Consider the following 19,889-nt stretch of genomic DNA (forward strand, 5'->3'; position numbering starts at 1 on the left):
TCTATTCTGAAGGTTACATTCAGTATTTAGGATTAGAGTTTGGATTAAAATTTGGAGTGGATTGACCAGCCATTGGAGCATTAGAGGATCTCTCCATGGTGCGGACACTAATTGGGGGGATATAGGCCTCAGTACCTGGGTTTGTCTATCAAGAAGCTGGGAGGAAGCAGGCCACACTGCCTGCCTTGAAATCCCTGAGTGCCATCTTAACTGACAACATCTCAGACAGAATGTAGGCCTGCGACTCTAGTGTCATCCCCATTTTTCTCCTGTATAGTTTTAAAGCATCTTTGCTGGACAAAGAAGTCAGTGAAGTTTGGAAACCTTGCACAGTATATTTTATGCTTTGGAACTGGCCCAATAAAAGTATTGCTGCTTGTGGGTTTTGGATTTTGTTGTATTTTGCCGCTTGCCGAGGCTTTTGCTGTTGCTGTTATTGTGTGCCTTCAAGTCATTTCTCACCTGAATATATTTCCTTCTGAGAAGGAAATATATGTTGGGTAAAAATAAGTCATCTTAGCCTTATGCTACCATCTAGTGGTCACTACCATTATCCTTAAGTACACATTTCCTTCTTTAAAACTACAGATCTCTGCAAGGCCTGTTGTGACTTGGCTTAGTTCAAAGAACCTTGTGAGATGGAAGGCTATGTGCCCTATATAGATGGTCCTCTATGTGAATGGCTTTCACACAGTCCTCTCTCTGAATGGCTTTTTGTGAAAGGATGCCCAGTTTAAAGAAACCTTTAAGAAGGGAGAGAGAACCAGCAAGGGCACAGCCAAAGAGAGATACACAACCCAGTCCTATAGTGATTCAATGGTGGCAAATGCCAACCTCTCACTCAGAATGAAGGCAATGCCAGTTTTAGCCAGTTCTGTGCCAACGTCATGGAGCATTGGCTCCATTTACCTCCCATAAGCCAGACTATAGCAAGGGCAAACCTACTGATAGTAGTATTTTTGGGAAGGTAGGCCAGGAGACATTAGTTACTCATCTGTAATTAAAGGGGCAATGAATGGCCTTTCATTGTCAGATTTCATTTTCGGGGTTCCCTTGAATTAACTGCATTGCTTCACCCCAAGAACCTCCCAGTTTACTTGTAGTCCTTTCCTTTCCTGACCCATTCCACCCCTCCCTTAGATCTTTTTACATCAGATCTCCTTCATGTCCAAAGCTACATTTCAGGCAGTTGGCTACTTGAAATGTGCATTATTTAACATACATGAATTTTCCATTTGCCGATGTGGCGTGCGAGGGATCTCAGGATATACCCCAGAGGATGCTATCCAAAGAGGGACCAAGGTACAAAGCCAAAGAGAAGTTGGTCTTGAAAATAACCAGACTCAGTGAAATTTGAGGAGGGGGAATTCTCCCCAGTTCAAAATAAAATGTATTCATGAAGTTGTCCATTTCCTCTTAGAACGCAACATGCAAAGAAGGCCGTTGGCATGTGGCTGTCTGCAAAATGACGAAACAGACAGAATCTACCTGAAGCAAGTGAGAGAACCACAATGATTATTTTTTAAAAAATTGAACGGTAGAAAGAGCAAAAGTACCAGAAAACAAGAAAAGAGACGTCCGCTGGGTAAAGATTTCTTTTTTTCTTTTGTGCCCCTGCCCTGCCAAGCAGAAAGAAGCTACAAAGTCTTTGAAAGTGATCTTCCATCATATGCCAAAGAGGAAGAAGTGTTAAGAAAACCAGATATTAAAAACAACACTTTGGAGTCCACCTCAACCCACCGTTTGACCGGTTTAGCATTTCCGCAGTCCAGATCTGGTCTCTAGGATACATTAGAAAATTGTTCTCCCCCGTTTTAGAGTTTCTTAAGAAAGTCAAATGGGGATATGAGGAAGGATAGGTGATTTTTAAAATAAAAAGGAGTCCAAATCATGGGGCTATTTGGATGCACAATCTTGCTCCTCTGAGACAAGCCTGGCCCCATGTTTGGAAAGGGAGAGAGAAGATTCCTCTGGTGCAAAGAGTTCCCCATCTTCTTTGGAGGCAAGGCAGCATCTGCAGCTGCGTCAAGAAGATGAGAGGGAACCAAAAGGACTGGAGTGATGGACCTCCTTGTGTGGGATCAGTCCAAAGGAAACATTCGTCCCATCTCAAGAGCTTCCCCTGGAAATGTAGGAGAAAACTATTTCAAATACCACAGTGGCTGCTATGGCCTTCAGACCCATTCATCCACATGCCTTATGGCTTTCTTCCTCCTGTTTCCCTCTCTCAGTGGAAGCTGATGGCTTCCATGGCAATGGGGAAGTGAATTCACTCTGGGTTTTATGTCATTTTCCAAAAGAACTTTCCAAGGTACAAGTTGAGTCTCTCTTATCTGCTGGTTTTCTCTCCTGTGCAAATAACCACATTTCAAGGCAACGTCTTAGACTTAGATGCCTTTGAATGAGATATGGCCAGGCTCCTCTGTTCTGGTCATCCTGAAACCTTGGGGCTGATTAATATTTTTATAAGACTGACCCATAAAACATGGTGCTCTGTCTATGGGTCTGGCTGGATTAAGTCTTACTTAGGCCCCACTATACCTCCAAAACTATTCAACTAGATTTCTCTAGGCTAGAGGTGGGAAGAGTTTTGGTACCCATCCCAACATAGCAGGCAAGATGGCTTTGTGGGCTAGACTAGAGATGCCCATGGAGCAGATTGGGCCCTTGAGCCACAAGTCCACCTTTCCTACTTTAGGTGTTGCCCTTGCAAATGGATGGATCCAGTTGTAGTCAATATTTTTGAACTCTGAAACTGGCAAACCAAATTGAGAGGAAGCATCACGATACAGAGAAGGTAAGAGATAATCTTGTGTCCAGTTGGCTTCCTTGTACTCGTACTTTCTAATAAATGAACCAGCCCTACAACATTGTTACAATGCATTCCACTCTGGTTTGTATAAAACACCCCACCGAACACCTAATGATTTGAAGTGATCCCAGACGGGGAAAAGGGTTGTAGCCTTGCTATGGACTCTATGTGAAACTTGGATCTGTGCAAAATAAACAGCCTTCCACTGCCTTTCTCCACATCAGATGGGACCTGGAAAAGTGTGGTTCTGTCATGGAACTACCACTGCCCCAGAATTATGCCACATTTGTATCTATGGAGGACACTTCTCAAAAGGGTCTTCTCTGCGCACTCGCATAAAACAAGAAAGAAAACGGCATGGCTCTTTATCCATAATATCTTTTGACAAAATGGTCTCCCTGGCAGATTGTTTTCTGATCAGGGCTTCCATTTGGGACACAATTCTTAAAGGTGCTGTGCTGGTTATTAAATAAGTGGGCACACTCTTCTTCTGTTTGTCAGCTACAGAAAGATGGGCAGTTGGGGTGCAGAAATCAGAGCTTGGAGATGATCTTTGCACGGTTAAGCAACCTTCACGTAGAAGGACAACTAAGCCAAGGCCATCTCTGAACATGTCTACAATTTCAGTTCATTCGACAACTCATTATAATCCTTCCTTTGCAAAAGATGGCTTCCATTGTTTCTCCACCAAACCCTGACCAGAAGACATTCGGTCACTTTGGTCACTGTGTTCTTCTGATATAAGGTTACTATACTACCTGTTCCTGTACTTACTGAATACTATTGGCTGTATCTACAGAGTGGTTCCAACACATATTCTGAATGAAGATCAATGTCCAATTGTTTCGGTCTCACAGGCATTCATAGAGACTTGTTCGCTTGTAGAAAACAAGGTCTACTAGGATGCGGAATCATAATGCCCGGCAGTTGACTTTAACACACGTTAGACAAAATGGTACTCGACAAAGAGAAATTCGGTTGCCTGGGAAGAAAAAAATGATAGAGAAGAATCAGATGACCAATGGCAAAACTGTGTTCTCTCGGAGTCTCATGTTCTGTAGCTGTAAGTGGACATCCATCATGTAATACCACCCCAGGAGGATTTCTTTCAGCAAAGTAGTAGCCTCAATTCCTACATTTTGGCTTCAGAACAATGTCTTCTTTTTGACCAGTGGATCCCAGATGCCACGTAAAAAGTCGTATTTGATTGGCTGGATCATGTGTTACTTCCCACATCTATGACACCAGTCCCAGTATAGGATGGGTCAAGAACATTGGTGCCACACTTCAGAATTAATGTAGTTTGGCATCACTTTAACTCTCATGGCTCCATCGTATAAAATCCTAGGATTTGTAGTTTGTTATGCTACCAGAGCCCCTTGACAGAGAAGGCTAAGTATCTCACAAAACTACATATTTCAGAATTCCATAGTATAGAGCCATGGCAGTTAAAGCGGTGTCAAACTGCATTAATTCTACAGTGTAGATGCAGCCAAAGTGAGAACTTCCCAAATTATCCACTCATATGCTGGTCATGGAAATATTATGTTTTTGGACACTAACTCCCCAAACTCCCCCAGCCAGGATGACAACTAGTAATCCAAAGAGATGCAGTCCAACCCCCTGCTTTGACCTCTGTAGTCTCTGAATACAAGTTTAGTGTGGAATGAGCAAAAAGGCCACCATGTTAATGCTGGGGAAATCAAAGGAGGAAGGTGCTGTCTTCCTTAAACAAGGGATACATACCATTAATTTAACACCTTTTGTCACTGAGAGCAAAGCAGGAGTCAAAAGCGTCTTAAAATGGTTGTTTGGACCCAAGTCACTGCTGATATGCACAACCTCACCAAAACAAACAAAGAAACAAAAGAAATCCTGGAAATGCTTTGCCTTGTCCCTCCATCTGCCTATCCACCCGCCTTCAAAAAACCCACAGAATTAGGAGTGGGGTGGGAGCTATGCTCAAAGTCCCTTCCTTTTTGTTGCATTGAGCTTGAGCAAAGTGGAGCCCATCTCTGGTTTCTCTTAGCGTAACCCCAGTTCAGTTAACCTGCTGTTGTTTTTAAAACCACAAGAAGACTATCGAAAACGTCAAATTGTAAAAGAGAGAGAGAGAAGAAAATGGCACAACTTCCGTCACTGCTGATGTAAGCGTACCACTCTGGGAGGCCGTCAAATACATGTCTCTCCTATATCAACAAGAGAAAGAAGAGACCCACTTCTGAGTAAACATTGGAGGGAAAGAACCTCTCTTTCCCTCTGATTCTGTGGTTCTAGGTGCAGTTGAAAAGTAGAACCATTAAAGGGCACCTTAGCAGACATGTTAGAAGGTATTTGGTAAGGATGGGCAACAATTGGGCGTTAGGACAGTACACACATACACACGCACACGCACACACACCCTGGTCCATCCCTCTTGGCTTGCACACTAGTTCCTATGTGTGAGAGAGGTCCCAGGAATGTAGCCAGTCCTTGTTACTAGAGTCAGATATGAAAGGAGAGGAGAGAAAAGAAGGGCTTCCGGTTTGGAGTGCGAGAGTGTTGGAGCACTGGAGTAGACACCAATAACAATTAGGAAGGGGAGGATTGTTGTCAGATATCGACAAGTTGGCTCAGACTTAGGGCAACCTTATGAATGAGAGACCTCCAAGACTGTCCATCAGCAGCAGCCTTACTCAGTCCCTGCAAACTCAGGGCAATGGCTTTCTTCATGAAGTCTATCCACCCATTGTGCAATCTTCTTTTCCTGGGCAACAAAATTAAAGGAAGCCTCTGCTCCTGGGGTTTGGAGAGAGGGCATTCTTTGTCTCACAAATATGGAGGTTTCAAAAGTAAAGAAAGGATGCTCAGAAAGCTGAGGATGGGGGATAGGAAGGAATGCAGCCTGCAGTGTCTTTTCATCAAAGGCGCCCTTGTGGTCCAGAGTTTTGTCCCATGCCCTGGCCTAAACCTTGGGGTGGGTGGTTCCTTCAGAAGCCTGAGATGTGGCAGTAGGCTTCAAGGCTGGCAAAGAGGATGTAGAGGAACCAGAGGCCCATGAAGAGGCAAGTGGTGAGGATTTTGGCGGTTCGGGGCCCCCCTAGCTCACCGCCTATGTGCGGCCGGCGGCGGTACATCAGGACGCTGATGCAAACGAAGGCGAAGATGGTGAAGAGAGTGACGGAGAAGGCCAAGGTGCCCGTCTGCACCTCAAATGTTTTGCCTTGGAAGGCCCAGTAAATGGCAGCCACTGACCAGGCCACTCCCAGGCCCAGGAAGACGTTGACCGCATTGCTTCCTGTCACGTTGCCAATGGAAGCGTCGGCGCACTGGTCCTGGAGGGCAGCCACTTTGCTGGCGAAGGTGTCTGGGAAAAGAGGAGAGCCATGAGGAGATGTGAGAAGAGGCAGTAAAACTTGGGGGGAAAAAAAGGGTCCCGGGGGGGGGGGCGGGGGGGGGGGGGGAGTGGTAGGGAAAAATGAGGGCCTTGACCCCAAATAAGAATTCTGCTCCCCAAAGTGACATTTCCCTTTAGCCCCCATATTTCCAGCATTTCAGAGAGGGAAACACTGAAAATTGTTCACACCTAGAACTCTTCTATTTGCTAACTTCACATTCCCTGGGTCCGACCCTCATATCTGTGGAGGACATGTTTCCAGACTTACTGCAGATAGCGAAAACTACAGATAATGGCAAAGACTGTATTTCTGCTGGAAGCTGACCATAGGGTCATACTGGAGGACCTCCAGATGTCCAGAGAGATTTCCACCCCCAGATGCAAGTAAATGAAACAGTGAGTAAATGAAACATTTACAGGGGATTGGTCTGTACTGTTCTTTTTTTTAAAAGGCGCTTTCCAACATCTGAGCTATACTGTTCTGGGAGGTTTCTAATACCTGGAATGGAGGTGCCCAAGGCCACAAAGACAACGGCGTTGACAGAGTCCTTGAGGCCGACAGTGCAGCCAAAGTGAGAGGCCAAGTCTCCGATGAGGGCGGTCAGCATCCCAATGACCAGGATGCTGACGCTGAAGCAGGCCCAGCCATTCCAGTATTCGGTGGGTGGCACACAGGCAAACAGGACCTTCCAGAAGACGGTCAGGAAGTGCATGACGTAGTCAAAGCAGGACGGAAGCCGCTCCTCGCGGCCGTCTTCTTCATCCTCCTCGTCGCCTAGGAAAGGGACAAGTCTAGGTTAGAGATGTGAGTCTGGGTTAGAGAAGGAGGAAAACAAGGGCTGGGCAGTGATAAAAAGAGTTTGTAAAGAAAAAGCTACATTGAAAGAGGCTTTCTTAACTAGATTCCCTGTAACTGGTTTATTTTAGCATGAGCTTTCAGGGATAGTAACCCACACACAGAGATACACAAAAGCCCACAGAAACACATACTAAAATACAAAGACATAGCCGTGTTAGTCTGCAGAATCAGTACGCAGAGAGATCTTGTAGCACCCTTGAGACTATCTGAAAGAAAGAAATTGGCAGAATGAGCTTTAATATACTTCAGTCTACTTTCTCAGATGCATCTCAGATGCCTCACAGTTGGCGGGTGACAACTTGGAGTAGCAAACCTTTCTCTTGCCAGTAGAAAGACAGAAAGGAGGGAGCAGTCATAGAATCATAGAAGTCTTTGTCTTGCTAGGGAAGGAGTAGGAAAAGAGAGTGCAAAAAGAAAGAGTGCATGCAAGCTTTTGAGCTTCACAGAACTCTTCATCAGACATTAAGAAGAGAGAGGAGAAAACCTGTATTAGAACAGTTGCCTCATTGGTCCTTTTAAAATGATGTGTATTTGAACTGATGTGTTTTAACGGATGCGGTGCATCTGTTAATTCTTGTTGTTCCCCCATAGATCCATGGGGAGAGGTAGGTAAATAATAATAATAATAATAATAATATAAAAAGTTCCTATTTTTTGCAAATAAAATGGGGAGAGGAGGGCACTCAAAATGGGACCGAACTTCTAACATTTGGGAGTCTGGCCAGCAGAGGGTGCAGCTGCCATAGCACATGATACATGAAAGATCTATGGCCAACATTAGCCTCTTTTTTCCAACTGATAAAGGATCACCAAGCTGCAATGAAAAGTATGTGTTAGGGGATCATCATCATCACCATCAATTCATTTACCCCTTGCCTTTTCAATAGCCTTTTGATTCAAGGAGTGTAACCACACTGCAGAAATAAAGCAGTTTGACACCACTTTAATGGCCAAGACTCTATCTTGCAGAATCCTGGGATCTGTAGTATGATGAGACACCAGAGTGCTGTGACAGACCAAGCTGGATACCGCACCAAGCTACAAAAGACTTAAGTGCTTCAAATTAGGAATGAAGGACATTATTATTCAGCCAACTCTTCATCCTATTTTTCCCCATAGCAGCTCATTAGAAGGAGGGTTGTATTAAAATGTGGATTTGCTCTCTCTTCCCCTTGTGCAGCTGGACTGGGATGCACCTGGCAAAACACTGGGGAAACTGCAGAATGGCGCAAAGCCGGAGTCTATAGATGGCTGTAGCTCTCCAAAACCACTTATCCTTCCGATGCAAAATTTCAGCCGAAGACAAGGACTGAACCGCCTCTGTGTGGGTAGGACTGTTGTGAAAATTCATCGCTGCTGCAAAGCACTTACCAAACATATCAAGTGCTCTAGACAGAAGACATGACGGAGGAATAGCTGCAAAGTAAAGTGGCGTGTTTGTGTGCGTGTGCTTGTGTCAGTAAAGAACTCCCCAAGCACCACTCTATTGTTCAGCTGCTTTTCCTTCAGCCCGGTCCCCAATTTTGTGGACTGCATCAAGGAAGGGGATCCTTTTTGGATGACAGCTCCCAGAATTTATGCCAATGATGGATCATAAGGTCAGACCTTTCTTGAGATGCCCAGATTACTTTGCGTGAGGATCACGTACCTGCGCTCACGGTGATGGCTTCAAGGAACTGCTCCCTCCAGGAATGGGTGCCAATCACCAGGGCCAGGTTTGTCTTCTTGATCAGCTTGTCCACTGTGTTCTGCAGAAGAGGGAGCAACAGAGATACATAACTGAGGTTGCTGCACATGCTACGCAAAAGGCAGAAGTCATGAATTTTCCCTAGTAAAATATTTACCTAACCAGGGTTGCTGCTCTCACTCTCCGGAGACATGGAAAAATAACAGCACCCTCATTCCACCCCTCCAAAATAGCAGGAATATGGCTAGACTTGGCTCTGGTCCCCTGTTCCATCGGTTGTTGCACAGTGCTGGCACCTTCTGCTCCTTGCCATTGTGTGTGTTTGTGTGTGTGCCTGGCAATTTATGTCAACCGCATGAATTTCAGGGTTGGGATAGAAGGAGCCCTGTGAATCTGAATGCTTCTCTTCTTACCTTGAAATCATAGGATTCCTCAATGATGACTTCAAGGCGGGAGTTTTCCCCAAGGATGGGCTTTCCCATCTCAGCAATCCGCCGGGCCTCCTCCTCTTCGGCAGAGAGTTTTTTGTCAGCATCTACTGGTTTAGGGAAAACACAGCATGAATGACAACAAAGAACACTGCAACACCTTTAAAACTAATCTATTTTTGCATGGGATTTCACAGATAAACAGCCCTTTTCCCCTGGCACATGCAGGCCAGACTTTCCCCTTCAAATACACATATGTTTGGGGTGGGATGTAGACTAGAATCTATAGAATAGAATCATAGAATCATAGAGTTGGAAGAGACCGCAAGGACCATCCACTCGTTCAAATGGTGAAAGACATCTATGTGATTTTCTTCACCTACATATCTTGCATGCAGCATGCTTCATTTTGGATTGGTCACTGGGAAGATAAACATGGACCTAATTTGCAAGTTTAATCATGTGCATCTCTGCGGAAATTCCATTGTTGAAGAGGAAATGGATTAATCCATGGGAATAGGAGTTGCACGTTGTCTTAACCATGGACTACAGCCTCAAGTCTATTGTCCTTCTAGAAACATAACTAGGGGGGAGTTTTAACCAAAACAGAGGCAGTAGTTAAGAAGACTAAGACTCAAAAAGGCATAGTATTTCTGATTTCTATACATGATTGTGAAAGCTGTACAGTAAAGAAAGCTGATAGGAAGAAAACCAACTCCTGGAGTTCTATAGACTGACACCATGGACTGCTAAAAAGACAAATAAATAGGTCTTAGAGCAAATGAGGCCTGAATTCTCACTAAAGCAAAAACAACTAAGCTGAGGTGGTCATACTTTGGACGTTGCTCATTGCTTTTCTGTTCCATTTTATCATTGTGTTATTTGACATGGCAGCTGGGGATGGGAGACCCCCAAGATCCCTTCTCATCAACTATACTGCTCAGGTCTTGCAAACTCAGGGCTGTGGATTCATTGACTGAATCAATCCACCAGTAATGTAGTCTCCCTGCTTACTGCCTTTCACTTTACTAACCATTATTGTCGTTTCCTATAACTTTTTTAAAAAAGGATTCCATCAATGCCATTACCATTTATCGACGAGGATCAACTATTTGCCAGTGCATTCGGTTTTACCAATTTCTTCCCCGAGATTGCAGAAACGCCCACTGTGCGTTCCCAATTACACAACAAGACCATCAGCAGGCACATTGGCAAATGCACAGATGGTTGCACAATGCTGCTTATCAGCAGAAGGGTGGTGCAGTGCAACCACTATGTAACTACGGGAGTGCAGACTTAACACAATGCAAGCATAATGCCAGATCCGTGAATGCAGCTTCTGGGGAAATGCAAGGATGCTCTGGTGGTGGTTTCTCCATCCTTCTCTCTGTCTGGATGTCTCTCATTCTTGCTCTCTCTCTCACACACACACACCTTTGCTGGATACTTGCATCTTTAGACCCACAGTCTTTGCAAAAGAAGTCTGCCTTCTCCAGACCTCCCTCTTGACCCTCCCAACCATTTCATCCCAATCTCCCTGCTAGTCCTCTCCCCAGACGCAGGTTGTTTGACCCCCAGCACACCGAGAACACTTTCACACAGGTGAGAATTGCCTCTGTCTTTCGAGCCACCCCTTTGCCATCTCAGCCTCTTCCAAAACCGCATAGGTTTTCTCCCACACATTCCATCTCTTCCCCCGCACATGGCTAATGTGCCTATGCTGCTAGCACACACTTTCTCCCACGCACACTCGCTCTCCTGTGGCATTCCCCCGCCCACGCATGGCACTCCTGCGCCTTGACACAGATGTTTCATCGAAGGCTGTACTTCATCTGCTTGCAGAGCCCATGGGGCTCAGCTCCCTTTTGCTCCTCCTGTCTAGCTAGGAGCATTTGGGGATAAGGGGAATTTGGCTCCATTCCTGGAGGGAAGGCCTATTGTTTTAAGACATCGTTTCCATGAGAGATGTGTTTCTTTCCAGCACTCCTGCAAGGAGGTGTGAAGAAAATACATATGTTCTGTGTGTGTGTGTGTGTGTGTGAAAGAAAGAGATGTCCCTAATTTTCCCCAAAGCTTTTTCGTTCCCTACAAAGTCCTACCAACTTTTTCCTGGTGAAAACAATCAATACATTTGCATCCATTTTGGCACTGGGCAAATGGCTCAACATTTGTTTTTATGTATTCTTAATTGTTTTATTGATATTTGCTGTGAACCGCCCTGATCTATGGAAGGGTGGTATAAAAATAATATATTTATTTATTTATTTATTTAAAAGCAAACTGCTACAGCTCTCCTAACTTGTGTCTTCTCCCTATTAAATTTTGCCATCTTGATCTCACTCTGATGTTGCTTGGCCACAAGTGTCCCAGTTTTCATCTGGGAAATGTTGGAGGTTGTGCCGTAACCCATCCCTTCCACTAGGAAAGATATTAGGACTAGAAATTCCTCGGGAGGAGAGGTCTATAACTGTTTGTTACGGCTGGAACTTCCATGTTCAGAGGCAATATATCTTTGAATGCCAATCAAACAAGGCAAACTGCCACATCTTTCGTATCCTTCCTGGGAGATTCTAGAGGCACTTTGTTGGCTATACCTGAAAATGGAATGAAAACTGGACCAAATGGATCATTTGATTGGATGTAGCACAGTATGCTTTTGACATGTGCATGAAGTTGTACATGATTGGGAACAATCAATGTGATGCATAGGTATGGGCAGACCTTAGGAAAGTAATCTTTTGGACCACGGCTCCCAAAATAGCCCCATGAATCTTGCCCATGCCAGCTGGGGAGAGTCTTTAAGTCACAGTCCAAAAAAGTAACTTTTCCAAGCTGAGGGTATTGGGTTTGGGGCATCCTTCACAGCTGCTGCATCTCTGCCTGTTTTTTTTCCCCTTCCTGCACTAACAGGACTGAATCCAAAATTTCAAACAACTTTGCCATATACCACAAACTGAGCAAAATCCCATACTACTGTATATTCATCGAAGGTTCGAGGCTTGATTTCATCTTCTTACCATTTTTGCAAAGTACAAACTAAATACTTGATAATTGTACATTAGACAGGAAAAGAAGCCTCTTAGGAAAATTTCCAATCCTACAAACCTGCGTCTTAAACCTTGATTCAGGCTGCATTCCTGTTCTCACTTCCATGAGAGTAAACCCTGCTGAAGTGAGATTTACCTCTGAGTAAACTGCCCAGAAGGCCATTATCAGTTACATTTGGCATCCCTCTGTAAGAGGGATAGAGAAGGTTGCTTGGCTCCAGTTCCCAACATCCCCATCCAGTGTAACCAATGGTAAGGAATGATGGTAATTGTAATCCAGGGACATCTAGCTTTGGGGGGACATTGATTTCCCTTGTCCTGGAGCTATACAAGAGCCTAATAAATACCAAGCACTTAGACACAGAACGAAATGAACATATTGCGAGAAGCAATTCCAGGCTGTAAGCAGAGCATTATTAGTGGCGGTGAGTGGTGTCAAGGAATCTCATGATGTCTGATGAGATTTATATGCGCCTGCAAGAAATCCAGTGGGGATGGATGGAGTGGGACACGCAGAGCAGGTTAGAAAAGGAAGATAAGGGGTGTCAAAAGCTTACCTTGATTGAGCAAGAGGGCTGCAGTCAAGGAGACAAAGAGAGGGAAAGAAAGACAGAGAGATTATGCAGCTTTGTCAATACAGAGACAGAAAGATTCATGATCTAAGGGAGGAGAAAAGGGGGGATGGAATGGCTGTGGGGACCTGCCATCAAAGGCAATTCAGCAGGGACCTCTGGCTCAAAGCACCCTCAGCTTCTAAGGAATTGCTAGACTCCTTCGGGGACAGTGCCAGGATGCAATGACTGGGTGTCTTCCAGGGCTGGCCCTAACAGTAGCTCAGGGCAGCGGCTGGCTGTGTAGCTACTGTTAGGCCCAGCCTGGGTACATACCCAGTCATTGCATCCTGGCACTGTGAACTCTCGTCCCCAAAAGTCACTTTTCCAATCTCGGCTCCGTGTAATAAAACAGACATCCACATGCTTCTCCAGCCAACTTGCATAAATATATAGTCCACTCAGTGTTTTAAATGACAATATGCTGTCCACATATGTGCTTGAAGACCAGTGGCAGAAGGTTCTCCAATGCAAACATGGTCATGAATAGAATGCAACTGGAGGTCATGCTGAACAGTACTGGGGAAAGGGACTGATGCATTTCCTGAAGCCTTAACATTGGGATTTTATCATTGCAACAGAAGCAGCCCCACCACAGATCCTCTCCTGCTCAGCTACAAGTGGCAGAGGAACCATAGTCACCTCTGTCCTCACTTCAGATCATCTGCCTTCAGTAACTTGCACCACTTTCTTTCCATACTGTGCTGAATTCCTGACTTAGGCTGCATATAAACTGAAGAATTAATGCAGTTTTGACACTGCTTTAACTGCCATGCTATGGAATTCTGGGATTTGTAGTTTTGTGAGCTATTTAGCCTTCTCTGTCAGAGGGCACTTGTGCCACAACAAAGCGCAAATCCCAAAATCCCACAGGAAGGAGCCATGGCAGTTAAAACAGTGTGAAGTCCAAGGCTTTCATGGCCGGCATCCATAGTTTTTTGTGGGTTTTTCGGGCTCTGTGGCCATGTTCCAGAAGAGTTTATTCCTGATGTTTTGCCAGTATCTGTGGCTGGCATCTTCAGAGAAAAGAAAGTTAAAACAGTGTCCAACTGCATTAATTCTGCAGTGTAGATGCAACCTTAATCATACTTAGGAGGGAGGACCATCAAAATCAATGGGACCTGAGTTAGTCTTGACCACCAGTTCCATTGATTCCAATGGGACTACTCCTCTAAGCAGAGGTCAACAAACCTGCCTTTTTGGATTGCCAGACCCATAATCCTACAGATAGCATTGGAGGATTCTGGGAACTGCAGTCAAAAAAGGTAACTCTTCCAAGTTTCCAACCATGACTGAGTCAGGTTTCATACCATTGACCTGTCCACCACAAAACCACTGTGTATTGCAAAGGATCCTGGGTCTTGCAAAGCTACATTTTTACCACTTGATAATAGTCATACGAAGCATCCTCACAGAAAGTACTACTAGAAAGAAGCTTTAATGATGGTGCTGCTGTGTGAACCGGCTTCCAGGAACACTCCTTTATCATTATTGATCCTCTCCTGTGATGAACCTCTGAGCAACTCCTGAGATTCCCAGAAGACAGTGTGAAGCCTGTGCCTGAGTCTTCTGTTGCCCCCTTGCAAAACAGTTGTTTTTCTTTCCACTTACCTGAGATGCCCCGTTTCAACCAGCGTGGCTGCCCCAGCTCTATGAAAAAACTGTCCTTCTTCTCATATTCTTCCACATCTACAATTTTCACATAAAGGGATTTCCTGCCCAGGAGAAGAGAAACAGGGAAAGGAAGAGCATTAAAGGTCTTTCATAGCTAGGAAAGGGTTCTGGGTTTTTTAAAGTAACATTTTAAAAGTAACTCATTGTGAAGTCCCAAATACATCACTTTAACCCTACAAAAGCCACTTGTTATACGAATTGTTGCTTGTTAGTTCCTTCTGGGATGTAATGAAATTTATTTAAGTCTTTGTAAGTGCTTTTAATTTTGTGTCTTTCGGTCTTTCTAATCTGGCTTGAGTTCCAGTTCTGAGAAAACAATGATGATTATGGTGCTGGTGCTGGTAATGGAGATGATGAATGATGGATGATGATGATGACGATAGCAATACTGGTGTGGAAGCAGACATCCTAATGCAGTGGTCCCCAAACTGTGCCCTTTAAGAGACTTTGAACTTCCATTCCCAGAAGCCTCGGCCATGTTGACTAATAGTCTGGGGTTCTTGGAGCTGAAGTCCAAAATGTCTTAAAGAGCACAGTTTTGGGACCACTGTCCTAATGTGGATGAATGCTATGCTCATTCGGGGTGCTTTTGAACCTGTTGGACAACAAAAGCAACAGTGCTGAGCGTGAAAATACATGCCCAGTATTTACTATCAGATACCACAATGGAAGGTGCAGGCCATACTCAGATCATCTCTCCAAACGAAACAATTCAGCCAGGATCCAATCGAAGACCTATCTGGTTAAGCATCCCATTTCAGGGTGAACCCTATGCATCACATTTCAGACTTGCATTTTTTAAACACCAATGTGCATGGCCCTTGGGCTATGGAATCCTGCAATCCCAGGACTCCACAGCCTTGAGCCATGGGAGTGAAAGCCGTGTCAAACGTTTCCGCAGTGCAGTCACTCTTGTGGCGACCAAAGCTTAAAGTAAAAACACGTTGGAATCTCAAGATCCACATTTGGAAAATTCCTTCCGCATTCAAATCATGGGAAGGGATTTTCGACCGCGTGCCTCGCAGAGCTGAAATGTACTCATCAGACCACATATCTCTGGGTTTCACATCCTCCTTCTCCCAACATGTTCCAAAGAGCAGGAGGTGTTTCTCTGGCGGGTGAAGAGTCTGTTGGCAGCTAGATTAGGGGAAGCATGTCCCAGAAGGGATGCGGAGTGGCAGGGTGCCTTCCTGGCTGCTCCTCCGCTCTCTCTATCCTGGCCCAGCAGATGGAGGAAAGTGACGGCATCAGAAACGCAGGAGCTGCAGGCGTCAACCAAGTGAGATGGAAGGAAGGCAAAGGCAAAGGATATTGGATGCCAGGAAGATTTGAAAGCGTAGCCAGAGGTAGCTGTGTTGGCTATAGAACAAAGTACAATGACATCCAAAACTCACAAAACAGCAATAGCTTTATTGTGCAACGAAAATGCACAAAAGGCGTGATGGAAGCTTTCAGAGCTCAACTGGCTTCTTCCGCAAGCCAAGGTGTTAAGCATCAAACAGGAGAAAGAAACAAAAATGACCATCTTGGAGCCATGCGCCTACATTTTATCAAGATGTTGAATGCATACGCCTCTCTTTATGAAAGACTTAATAATGCTAAGCAGTCATCCTTCTCATCCTCATCACCTTCATTCACTGCCACTGTTCCCATTTGAATCTTGACAAAATGCGATCTGACGGATGGCCTTTGCCTCTGCACTTCTGCCCAGACACTGAGATCTGCATCAACAAGGTCTGCCAAGCCAACATGCGCAAGAAGCAGAGCTTTCTCAGTGTCAACCCCAAAATTGTGGAGCTCAGTTCACAAGCTCTTTATGTGCAAGCATCTCGCTGGCAAGTAAAGACACTTCTATTTAAAGCTGCCTTCAACTGGATTTGTAACTTTTGCAATCGAAGCAGCTTTGCAAAGTACTTTGGTACTGTGGCTGTTAGGTCTTGTATCAGTGCTGTCTTAGGATAGTATTTTGAAATGCAGTCAGGGGTGGATTTAGGGATCTTATTGATTGATTGATTGATTTTATTATATCCCACCTTTCTCCCTATATAGGGACAATCCTGACAACCTTGTGCAGAGGCAGAGTAGTAGTGTCTAAAGTCCAATCCACAATGAAGAAGTAATTCACTCTGACACCGTTTTAACAGCCTTGGCTCCATGCTAGGGAATTCTGGGAACTATAGTTGTGTGACATATTTAGCCTTCTCTATCAGAGATAGCTATAGTGCCACAATAAACTATAATCCCCAGGATTCTCTAGCACTGAGCCAGGGCAGTTAAAGCGGTGTCAAACTGGATTATTTCTCCAGTGTGGATTGGACCTAATACACTTGTGACTCTTGCAGTCTTGCAATCTACACATTTGCACAAGCCCAGAGCTTCACAACCTCTGCTGTGCCTTGCTCCCTGGTTTTTTGGGAGGCGGCGAGTTCCAGTCATCCACCATATTCGGCGGTGAAAGGCATGCATTTAGTTTCTAGCTTGAGGGATTGCAAATAAACTGATCCATGTGTGGGACTACGCAAGATAGTATTGCTGCTGATCGTGGTGCTGAAATAAGATCTCTCATGCGCTTGAACTGAACATGGACTTTGCAAAGCTGCTCAGTTTTATTTCCCGCAGACATTAAGTCCACATATGGAGATGTAAGTCCCATACTGAATTCCAGCCAAAGAATGCTATTTACAGGGGACACCAGAGAGGAATTATTGTTTTTCTTTATTTGGCACAGAACTTTATTTGTCGGTCCATCTTGGCAAACATTTCATCTTGTCTCTCTGAGAATATACCCCTTTCTGACTCATTTCCCCCCCAACTCACTTCTACAAAGTTTGTCACAGCTAATTATTCACTCCATTCCACCCACAGTTTATTTCCTCACTCTCCCCTGCATTTTTGGAGGCGAATATTAAAGTCTAACACACACACATCCTTTATACAATTGCTTATATATTTGTCATCCTGTTTCGATTCACTTGCAGACTGAGAAATCTCACGGAAAGAGATTGTCCAAAACAGGTATCTCTTTAAATGAATGGAATTGTTCTAAATCCAATTCTAGTTCCAAGAGACTCATCAAATGAAGATTACTTAAACCTAATCAGCATTGGTTTAATGGGACTGCCTTACTTAGGGTTAATAGGACTTTGTCACAGGGCACCTCCTGTACCCCCAAAAGAGAGGAAGAGTGCCTTTGAGCATATATAGAGTGCACTTCCACCTGAGCAGTAGTCACTTGATCTGCAACATTAAACCCCCAAAGGATAGAAAGCTTTCAAGTCAGAGGGAAAGATTTCCATATAAGTGTATTTAAAGCCAATGCATCATCATCATCATCATTGATAACTATAGATTTATCAACATAGACTTCTACAGAGACAGCAAGGTGTAGTGATTTCATACCGCTTGAATCTCTGCTCAGCCATGGAAATATACTGGACAGTCTTGGGAAAGAGGAATGAAATGGTAAACCTCCTCTGAACAAAACACGCCATTGGTCAGAAATAACTTGAAGGCACACAACAACAACCACAACAGTATATATATATATAGTCTGCATTAGTTGTCACCAGGCATGTTTGTTGAATCAGGTGTGAATTTGCGGCCCAGCAATGACTGCAAACATGGCTGTGGGAGAGTACAATGCAAAGCTCTGTAGGTTGCCTTTGGCTCGGTGGATCAGAATGTACACTGCTGCCTCCATAACCGAAAACATGTACATTTCTTTTGTCTCCTTCTCTTTAGATGGGCTTTTGTACTCCCCCACAGGTCACACATAGAGTTGCTCTCCATTCACATACAACTGTGTCCTTCAGGGCATTACTAAATATACAACAATCCCACATTTACAACTCCACTTACATCACCATCAACTAGATGCAACCATTGTGCATTGTTAAAAACTCCCAAAACATTCCACATGCATATCACAAATGACAGTCACATATGTCCCTAACAAGATGTGTGTCTGGCAGAGAAGAGAATTTTTTTCCCCCTTTATGGATGACAGCTCCCCAAATTTCCCAGCCAGCCTGGTCCCCTTTCCCATGCGCTGAGACCCACAAACAGCTGTCTTGGGCATCGTTCCAGGACTGCATCAGTCCACTTTTGGGTTCCAGGAGTTCAGATAAGGCTGCCGACTCTGACTGTATGTCGCATGTCTTCCAGCAATTTGCAGATGAAAACCGGGACACATGTGGCCAAGCGAGAGCAGCGTGTGGTCAAAAGGGTGAAGCTGGGCAACAAGAGGGCAAAGGTTTCTAGTGGGAAGTGCAAAACTACTGTTTTTAGCCAAGGAGCCCTGGAATTTATGCACTGACTTTAGGAAAGCATGAAGATAAGAAGAGACCCTCAAATAAGCCTACTGAGAAGATCAAGACTTTGCCCTCCCCTCTCAAACTACTTTTGCACTTTGTACTCAGTTTGCAGCAACGGAATCAAACTGGGGACAGAAGAGGAAAGCGGGAGGAGGAGCGAGAAACTGGGACATTTTAAAAGCAGCCTCTTTCTGGCTGCATCCACATTGCTGAAATAATCCAAGATGGCATCGCTTTAACTGCCATGGCTCAATGCTATGGAGTTATGGAGTTCGTAGTGTACTGAGACACTTAGCCTTCTCTGCCAGGGAGCTCAGGTGTCACAGCAAACTACAGTTCCCAGAACCCGACAGCTTCGAGCCAGGGCAGTTAAAGTGGCATCAGGATGGATTATTTGTGCAGTGCGGATGCAGGCTCTCCCTCTTCTTCTCTTTCTTGGTTCTATGAAGGCTGACCTAAGTCCCCCAAGGCTCTTCTCTAGCCCATTGGGGTCCACCAGACAAATCAATTAAAGGGAATTGACAAAGAGGAGCATGAGGAGACAGTGATGCTCAGCTGCCATTTTGAGGCGGAGGAGGAGGAGGCCTCTCTGGAGCATCCTTGCCGCCCCTTCCCATCAATAGCATTGGGGAATGGTTGCCACGGTAACCCAGATCCTTCTTGTTGACATGAAGCTCAGAGAAATCAATTACTGACAAATTACAGAGACACCCCCATCTTCCCTCGGAAAGGGAAAGACAAGGCAGAGCAATGGGAGAGAAAGCTCAAAAACATCGCAGGGAAAGCACTGCTACATTATCTATTTATGGCTTCCTATGGCCTCGGCCTGCACCCTTGTCTCCATCTGTGTCTCTGGCTCACAAAACCGTACTTGGGTCACCGCAAAGCGAGGCAGATATTTGCACCTTTTCCGAAACACGAAAAAATCTCGACCCATTGCCATGCCCCCTGAACAATGTGCCAACTGCCCCCCTAGAAAACTAAGGAAGGGGGACTGGTCTTGTCAACCCTTTTCTCAACTTCCCTGAAATTGCTTCTCACAATTTTCTTCATGCGTCATCTCAGATTTCACTTGAGGTGAT

At 44.8% G+C, this 19,889-nt stretch overlaps 1 protein-coding gene across 4 annotated transcripts in view; it reads right to left on the bottom strand.

The window, feature by feature from the left end:
• Positions 1 to 1,581: 1,581 nt before the first annotated feature.
• LOC121917522 (sodium/calcium exchanger 2-like) overlaps positions 1,582 to 19,889 on the bottom strand; it is a 71,512-nt gene continuing 53,204 nt past the window's right edge. The window contains exons 3-10 of one of the 4 annotated variants that reach the window (XM_042443563.1): positions 14,432 to 14,535; positions 12,767 to 12,784; positions 9,148 to 9,272; positions 8,696 to 8,795; positions 6,688 to 6,963; positions 4,559 to 6,158; positions 3,587 to 3,794; positions 1,582 to 2,122 (exon numbers count right to left, since the gene is read on the bottom strand). In XM_042443563.1, coding sequence (XP_042299497.1) covers positions 5,782 to 6,158; positions 6,688 to 6,963; positions 8,696 to 8,795; positions 9,148 to 9,272; positions 12,767 to 12,784; positions 14,432 to 14,535 — 1,000 coding nt within the window. In that variant the 3' untranslated portion in view covers positions 1,582 to 2,122; positions 3,587 to 3,794; positions 4,559 to 5,781. Of the gene's footprint in view, positions 3,795 to 4,558; positions 6,159 to 6,687; positions 6,964 to 8,695; positions 8,796 to 9,147; positions 9,273 to 12,766; positions 12,785 to 14,431; positions 14,536 to 19,889 lie in introns of all 4 variants that reach the window. The other 3 variants (XM_042443564.1, XM_042443562.1, XM_042443561.1) reach the window with 3 other exon arrangements.

The sequence above is a fragment of the Sceloporus undulatus genome, unplaced genomic scaffold, assembly GCF_019175285.1.
Source record: "Sceloporus undulatus isolate JIND9_A2432 ecotype Alabama unplaced genomic scaffold, SceUnd_v1.1 scaffold_23, whole genome shotgun sequence".
NCBI classification, from domain to species: domain Eukaryota; kingdom Metazoa; phylum Chordata; class Lepidosauria; order Squamata; family Phrynosomatidae; genus Sceloporus; species Sceloporus undulatus.